At 39.8% G+C, this 8788-nt stretch overlaps 1 protein-coding gene across 1 annotated transcript; it reads right to left on the bottom strand.

The window, feature by feature from the left end:
• Positions 1–242: 242 nt before the first annotated feature.
• On the bottom strand, positions 243–4109 carry LOC131461519 (zinc metalloproteinase nas-14-like). Its single transcript, XM_058632829.1, has 10 exons — positions 3943–4109; positions 3748–3838; positions 2989–3174; positions 2719–2871; positions 2589–2632; positions 1537–2199; positions 1363–1459; positions 1087–1272; positions 512–661; positions 243–444 (listed from the first exon to the last, which is right to left on the bottom strand). Exons 1-10 carry the CDS (start codon positions 3977–3979, stop codon positions 399–401), a joined length of 1653 nt encoding a protein of 550 aa, XP_058488812.1. The 5' UTR covers positions 3980–4109; the 3' UTR covers positions 243–398.
• Positions 4110–8788: the final 4679 nt, after the last annotated feature.

Consider the following 8788-nt stretch of genomic DNA (forward strand, 5'->3'; position numbering starts at 1 on the left):
GATAGTGTACGATGTGGAAATGTTTGAGCTAGATGCACGCCACCATGTTTGGTTTGATTGTACAATGTCGTGCAGTATTGCGATACTACCACATCACAGAGTGCTGTGGTAGTGGCCACTCATTTTCATTGCATTACTAATAAATACTTTGATAATAAATTACAATGTGATTTTTGACATTTTTGAAGAAACTCAGGTTCAATCGTGGGAAAATTTCACACACAAAAAAATAGACTCCAAAATCGAGCATTTCAGAAGTTTAATAAGAGTTCATATTAATTTGAAGCTTAAGATCTATCTTTGTTATATGTGTCATATAAGCACCCCCACCACACACACACACACACAGTATTAATTTACTCTACATGATAAATGTGGATCACTGAGAGACGGCAGATTCATTCCACTTTACTCTGGCAGTACGAGAACTTCCATCGACGATCGCTGTCAAAACAAACAAACAGATTATTCTGAGTTTTCTCAGAGGAAACGCTGACGGACAAAAACTTACCCTGTGTTTGGATCAAAAATGCTCGTCACGGCTTTGAGGAAGCTGGCGCTGGCGACCTTCCAGCTGAAGTACTCGCCGTAGTAGTTGACGAATGGGTCCGAATTACAGTTGAAGAGGCTGAAAGAGGCTTTGCAGCAGTAAAACTTCCACCTGTGAGACGAGAGTGAGGCGTGACTTCACCTGTGCAAACACCTGCTGCTCTCTTTTCTTTGAATGCAAAAAAGCGGCTTGTGTTGGATTATGGAGAAGTTTTCAATATGAGGGTTATTAGGAAGTGTAAAGTCTTCGTGCTCTGGTCACCTGAACCATCAGTCATTGGTACTTTACTTTCATATCTAAGGTAAAACTCTAATGTATCTTCATCTGTACTGAACTGTGTAAAAGGGCTTTTGCAGAAAGACGGGAAACTGACTTGTTTTTTTGAGTTTTTCAGAACTACTCTACATGATGTGCTTGTGAATGTAATCTGGTTTAAACTGTGTTCATTTGTAACTGAATCGAACAGTCAGATGAAAAACACATGAGCTGAACTCTTCTACATGAATGCAGCCGATCTAAAAACAAAGGACACTCACTTCCTGTCATACACCAAACTGCTGAATTCACTGTGGACGCCAGCGATCACTTCGTTGTCTCCACATTCATAGTTAAAGGCCTTCGAGTACTCGTTCACATAAGCTGACCAACGGCATATCTTGGTGTTCTGGAAAGCCTTGCACGTGACCCCCCAGTGTCGATCTTGTTTAGCTTCGACGTAGGCGCTGCAGTGGAAACAAACTTAAATAAGTGACCACTAGATGGCAGAGTTGTAAAATCATCGTCAGCTCTTGTAGAACAAGCGTGGAGCTCACCTGGTGACGCTGGAAACAGCTTGGCCCTCAGGACACTGGCGAGTGAAACTCTGCCCCACCTCACTGTCCCACTCTCCGCTCTTATGGAGGTAGTTCTCTGGAAGAAGAAGCCCACAGTGAGAGTTCCACTCAAAGTTCTCAGAGAACACAAACCAGGAGAAGTGTTGTACTTACTGCAGCTGTAAAGCTTGTTGATCTTCAGAAAGTCCTTCTCTGTCATACCGATCCTCTGGCCGATGGATGCTGAGGCGAGCAAAGGTGTGACGGTGTCCTGTCCATTGTTTGAGAAGTCTTTGCGTCCGTAATGCATCAAGGACGAGTAGTCGTACGGGACGTTGAGGTTGTCCGTTTCCAGACGCCGAAAGTTACTTTGGTAAGCAGTGTCGACATTGTCCAAGTTGATCCTGACATAGATGTCTCTGTCAGATCGACTCTGCTCGTGCTGGATGCCGAGCGTGTGCATTAACTCGTGCTGAATGATGCCCTTTGACATGCAGCCCACCCCGAGAGATAACTCCTGCATCCCTCCCTTTCGACCAATCGTTGACCAACATCCGGTTTTCTTCACAATGCTGACGTAGTTGATCTGACTCGTGCGAGGGACGAAGCGCACACATGTGCTCAGTTGGAATTCATTGATGGCTTGTTCAATGACGGTCTTTTCATTGCTGGTAAAGGTGTCACTTATTGTGTATGGAACTTGGACCAGTCCGTTTACATTTGACCAGAAGCAGTCATCACAGGACAGTGAATTCTTTGTCGATGTGACAACATCGTCATCAGTGAGAGAATCTGCTGTGTTTGCAGCAAAGAGTTCTGACGTGGACGTCTCTGAATCTAAACAGAGAGACAGAAAAACACCAGCATTTCAGTGAGAACTCAGAGACTTCTGCTGACGTGGGATTTACTCTAAGGCTTTTTTGTTGCAGATGTTTTTGGTGGTAATCTGTAATCTATAATCTATAATGTCATGTGATGGAGGAATGCACAGTGCATGTAGGCTTAGTGTAGTGTGCTATGTGCCTGTGATTGAGGAATAACGTCGATATTCATCTGTATTTGCATCAAATCTGATTGTTTTAGCCAAAGATTATAATGCAATATATTATTGAACAACTATATGAATATTTCCACTTTTTTCCCGTTAATTCCAGTGGAAAGCTTCCAGAGTCAGATCACTTAAATCTACGGCAGGTTAAGGGAACAAAGTAGAATGAAATAATCACCAACGATCACCGCTCTGCAGTAGCTGTAACTCCAGCGATGATCTCTGTCAATCAAAGTAAAAACATCATTTTAAAAAGTCATTTTCTCATTTTCAAAGCGCGGTTGTTGTTGGCAGCTCGTGTCCATTACCCGTCAGCGTTCTTGCCATGTGTGCTGACGCCGGTCAGGATGTTCTCTCCAGGCACAGTCCAGCTGAAGTTCTCTCCGAAGAAGTTCATCATTGATGTTTCCCGACATTCAAAGGAGATCAGTTTTGTATTAGTGCAACACTGGAAATTCCACCTTGAGAAATTGAAAATATTCATCATTATTATTCATTTGTAATTATGTAATAATTTCAACAATAACAACAAGTCAAGCAAACGTTTCTTCTTCAGTCTCTGGCATGCTGTGACTCACTTCCTGTCTTGAGTAGAAGTGTCATAAATGCTGTAGATGCCGTTAATGACATGATCAGCAGGGCAGTTGTATTTGAGTTCTTGCTGATTTAGATCGAAAAACCCAGACCAGACGCAGTTGGAAACGGGTAGAAGAGGCCTGCATCCGATCGTCCACTGGCGATCTTTGTTGTCGTCATTGTAGGCGCTGTAAATTAAAAACCCAAATGATTTCATCAAAGACTCGTAAGTTACGAGAAACGTCTCTGACTATGACTACGGTGTCCCCCAAGACTCCATTTGTGCATCAGTCAATCCTAACATTAAATGTGGAACTTAATCCTAGGTAAACCACATGTTTTCATGCTTATTTTCTGTCAATCACAACTGTCCCGTCTTGTTTTGCTCAAATTTTAGACTTGACTGCCTGACAATAAAATCTAATCAATCCATCACCTTTACTGATACTTATATAACACTTTAGTAATAATTTAATCAACTCACCTTTTTTCTGATTCTTATCAAGAAAGATAAAATAGATTATATTATATATATAACAGTTGTCTTTTAATGTCTTTTATTGCTGCCTTGGGAAGCACTTTCTCAAGTTTTAATATGAAAAGTCTCAGACGACAGTAGATGACAGTGTGTACGTGTGTACGTGTGTACATGTGTGTACATGCGTGTACATGTGTGTACGTGTGTACATGTGTGTACATGCGTGTACATGTGTGTACGTGTGTACATGTGTATACATGCGTGTACATGTGTGTTATGTTACCTTTCTATCCCTGACACAACGTTGCCTTCATCACAGAACTTCCCCAACACAGAGTTGAGTTCGTTGTCATAGGCCGCTGCTTTGTATCCAGCTGTAACCATTTAAGAAAAATATCATCATCTTCATCATTATCTTCATCAATGTATATCACAAACACCTTCATATCCACAACAGGTCAAAGCTTGATTTCCTTACCTGTCAAGAGGACAAGAACCACAAGAACAGTCCACATGATGAGTCAAAGGATGAGCTTATTCTCGCCTTGGTGGTTCTCTTTCTCCTTCTTTTGTCGTCTCTGACTCTGTCTCTGTCTCTGTCTCTGACTCTGACTCTTGCTGTCGTCTCTGTGAGGAGACTGACTCTCCGTCTGCAGGTGCTGCAATTTAAACCCTCCCTACGAGGACGCTTCCGTGTCATGGATGGGCGTGTTTGCGCCGCCCTGTGTTTGAACATTTACTTTTTTACTTCACAGAAAATCTCCACATGCTTGTTGTCAGTGAAAGGACATCAGGTACAAGACAAAGACAAATCTGGCAGCTGCTACATCTACGACATCTTCAGAATATGTTCCCTTTTGCACATGTTTCCATTTAAAACCTAATTGATTGACTCTTCTTCTTCTGATTTGAGTTAGAGGAAATGTAGAGGAGTGAAGTACAAGTTACTAGAAATATAAACAAAGTAAAGTATAGGTACATGAGTTTTGTACTTAACTACAGTAACAAAGTATTTGTTACATTAGAACACTGGTCTGAAGTACTCACTGTACCATTTGGTCCATCGGGGGCACTACGTACATGTTACGTACAGGTTGCGTACAGGAGGTTACGCGCTGGTTGTGTACAGGTTACGTACAGGTTGCGTACAGGAGGTTACATACAGGTTGCGTACAGGTTATGTACAGGTTGCGTACAGGAGGTTACGCGCTGGTTGCGTACAGGTTACGTACAGGTTGCGTACAGGTTGCGTACAGGTTATGTACAGGTTGCGTACAGGTTGCGTGCAGGTTATGTACTGGTTGCGTACAGGTTGCGTACAGGAGGTTACGTACAGGTTGCGTACAGGTTACGTAGAGGTTGCATACAGGTAACGTACAGGTTGCGTACAGGTTGCACACAGGAGGTTACGTACAGGTTGCGTACAGGTTATGTACAGGTGATGTACAGGTTGCGTACAGGAGGTTATGTACGGGTTGCGCACAGGTTGCGTATGGGTTGCGTACAGGTTGCGACAGGTTACATAAAGGTTACGTACAGGTTACGTACAGGTTACGTACAGGTTACGTACAGGTTGGGTACAGGTTGCGTACAGGTTGCGTACAAATTAACTTGTCTTAAAAATACAAGTTCTTATATTTCTGGATGTGATTCAGTTCAAAACAGAACAAATAACATTCAAAGCAAGAAATAACTCACTTTAAAATAAAGACTTTGTTTTCAATGTAAATGTAAAACTGCAGTGTGTCAGGACAACTTTAAAAATGGTGTGTGTTACAATTATGGAACAGATGAATTAAAGCATTAAAGTAAAAACATAAATCAGTTAAAAAGAATATACAAAATAATATAAATGTTAAATCAATACAAGGATGAAGAGCAGCAGTTTGATCAGGACTGTTCTGAGAACTTTAAGAACTTTGTATAAATACTGTAAATATTTGATGATGAGATAAAGTCGACGATACATTGAGGAACATTTACATTTCTACTTCTGTCGACTGCAGATGTAAATGTGTTGTTATTGTAAATGTCTGTCACTGAGGTGGTTTTGTGGCATTTGCATGGACACAAACGTGTGTTGACTTTGCTGCTTCACTGTCTTCTTAACACTGTTAATGTGTTTGTTTAGCTGCTGCTGTTTATGTTGATGTGACAGAGTGAAAGAAGCAGAACATGTTTTTCACACTCGTGCCCTCAGATGAAGCCAAAGCCCACAGCACTGCAGTCGCACGCACACACACACACACACACACACACACACACTTTCCTTCTCAAAGCACCGCTCGACTCAGGCTGAGTATCGCCACCAATTTCCTGAATCGATTCAATTCAATTCAGATTTAATTAGGACTATTTCAGTTACAATACCACTCTTATTTGGTTTTGAAAACATTTTTACAGAATTAATTCAGTTAATTATATTTAATTAATTAATTCATTAATTCATTCATTCATTCATTCAGTCATTCATTCATTCATTCATTATTCGATTCCTCCAAGCAGAGAAACCATTTGGACAACAGAAGAAAGGAACTCGGGTTGGATTAATAAGGAGCAGGTGTGACATGTTCCATCAACTATGTTCCACAAAAATGACAAGAGCGTGAAAAAGTGAAGGAACTACCATGAATGAATGAATGATGGCTTTATTTCAAACATGAACATAAAACAATAAAAGCAGTCAAGTTTCAAATCACACACACGCAGACACACGCGCGACTCCATGGGTTGATTCTTTGATGTATCAAGAAAGAAAACAGTTTAATCTATAATAATCTATTATAATATATAACAATCTATTATAATATATAATAATCTTTAATAATCTATTATAATCTAAATCTATTGTAATCTATAATAAACTATAACAATCTATAATAATCTTTAATAATCTATAACAATCTATAATAATCTTTAATAATCTATTATGATCTATAATAATCTTTAATAATCTATGATAATCTATAATCTATAATCATCACATTCCCTCTCTGTAAGGACTGTCTTTTGTTCATGTCATTGGTAAAAGTCTTTCACAGTTTATAATCATGGTTTGCACCATAATATTTGGTGTATGATTTATCGTAATAAACAACGATTAATATCCATATGTTGAGGAAATCTCATTTTCTGTGACCTACATTCTCTGAAAATGTTCTTCTTTACTTTGAAGTCAGACAAACAGAAAAAAACAACATCATCTAATGAGAGGAGGTTTTTATGGGATTATTATTTTAATCTGAAACACAAACCATCCTGAACGTTGGCTGCAAACAGTGACGGCAAATAGAAACAGCTCACACACACTCACGCACACACACACATGCCAAATTGTCTCAGGTTAAGTATTGAAAACTGATTCTGAGTGAGTATAGATAGATAGATAGATAGATAGAGAGAGAGAGAGAGAGATATTTATAATTTAAAAAATGTATCAGTTATTCTTATGGATATGTCATGCAATCATGCAAAAACTGAAATAATGAGGCAGCTTGATTAGGGATTAAGAACATCATTGTAACAATCCAGAGATTTAGAAACAGTAAGAGGACAGAAGACATTTCTATATTCATTCTAGTTTCCATTGTGTCACTGCTTGTGTCAGTGCTTCACAAAGATGTTCACTTGTGTGTCTTTCATAAAGTGGGTGGGTCCGTAAAACTGCACTTTTTGTCTTCTCCTCCGAATGAAGTAACGAGCAGTCCACAGTGAGAAACATTTCAGTGGCTCTGGAGCTCCATCCATCTGTAGTAAGAGCCACGGAAGCTGTGTCGCACAATTCTTTGAAAATTTGTCGTTGTGTCTCTTCATAAAGTTCAGGAATCACTGTTTTGCTGAATTGACGGCGGGATGGAATACTATACCGCAGCTCAAGTACTTTTCAGTTTCAATATAACACATTTAATGTATCCGACAATAGGACGACCCTGGCTCTCTAAAAGCTAGAGTGGAATCCTAATTTATGTTACTGGTAAAACCCGTGTTTGTCTGCTGTGAAAAAATGTTGCCAGGTTTTTTCTTGAGCATTACATACACATGGACAGTTTGCTTCTATAGAAGACTATGTATAACTTTGTCACATCATTCCAGTCCAAATGCAAATGATCTAAAACATTTGACAGACATAAAAAACTGTTGGTGCCCTGAGACTTTTTCACAGTACTGTACTTATGATATGATATATTTCAAAATATGTTAAATGATTTTGATTTTATAGTACAAAACAAGACGGCTTCTCCCTTTAAACTCTTAATTTAAGTTGAGCTCAGTGCATCCCAGTGGTCAAACTCTTTAAATACTTGGGGGTGAACATTTTTCCTTCATTAGCTAATACTGCCAAAAAGAATTTTCAGGGCATCTATGAAATCTATGAACATTGAGCATTGAGGCTGATCTCAATAGATGGTCTCATTTGCCAAAATCATTACAAGCTTGTGTGTCAATTGTTAAAATGGATATTCTACCACACATACATTTCTTTCAATTGATTACTGAAAAAAAAGTCCACTCTTTGGTCTCTAAATTTATATGGGGGTTAACTGTAGCCCTGGGCTATATGTGTCTTTTAATGTTTGTTTATGTTTAAGAAATTAAGAAACTGTTTATGAAGGAATGTTAAAAATGTTTGAATGCATAATGCCAATGTGTAATTCATTTTTCCAATGGCCTGTATTATTTTTGTTTCAATAATATATTTTTTGTAAACTGTTTTAAAAATGTGACCTCTGAACCAGAACGGAAGACGCACGCGCGGGAGAGAGCGAGAGAAAACGAAGGAGACGGAGAAGGAGAAGGATAGCGCGGACGGCTAGTCCGGGCTCGATCTTTATTTCCATGACATAGTTATAATCTTTGTCCAGGCTATGAGACAGGATATGGACTGGTAAAGTTGTCGGACAGATAACTACATTATCGGTGCTGTGTGGTTTGGACGGTAAAGAGACTTCACCAGCGTGAGTAGCTCTTCCTGCTAAGTTAGCACAGAGTTCACGGGCGAGGCGGCGTTTCATCGTTCTTCACGCACACAGACTGTGCTGAGTTGCTGGAACAGAGGCGAGTTTGCTGTTCGTTTGGACAAAGCGGATTGACCGAGAGGATTAACATCTGTACGAGCCAAGGTGTGTGACTCCACGCAGGCATTCGCAGACGGAGCGTCGTCCCTTCATCTCCTCCTTATGGTCTTACAATTCAGCAGGTAAACGGTGCGCCATTTTATTTTGCTCACGAGCGAAGCGGCCGTTCAGTTTGTGGTCACAACGCACACAAGCAACGAACAGGCCTGCAACGAGTTCATTAATAGGAAATACTGGCATATGACATTT

Source organism: Solea solea, chromosome 6 (genome assembly GCF_958295425.1).
Source record: "Solea solea chromosome 6, fSolSol10.1, whole genome shotgun sequence".
In the NCBI taxonomy this organism is placed as follows: Eukaryota; Metazoa; Chordata; class Actinopteri; order Pleuronectiformes; family Soleidae; genus Solea; species Solea solea.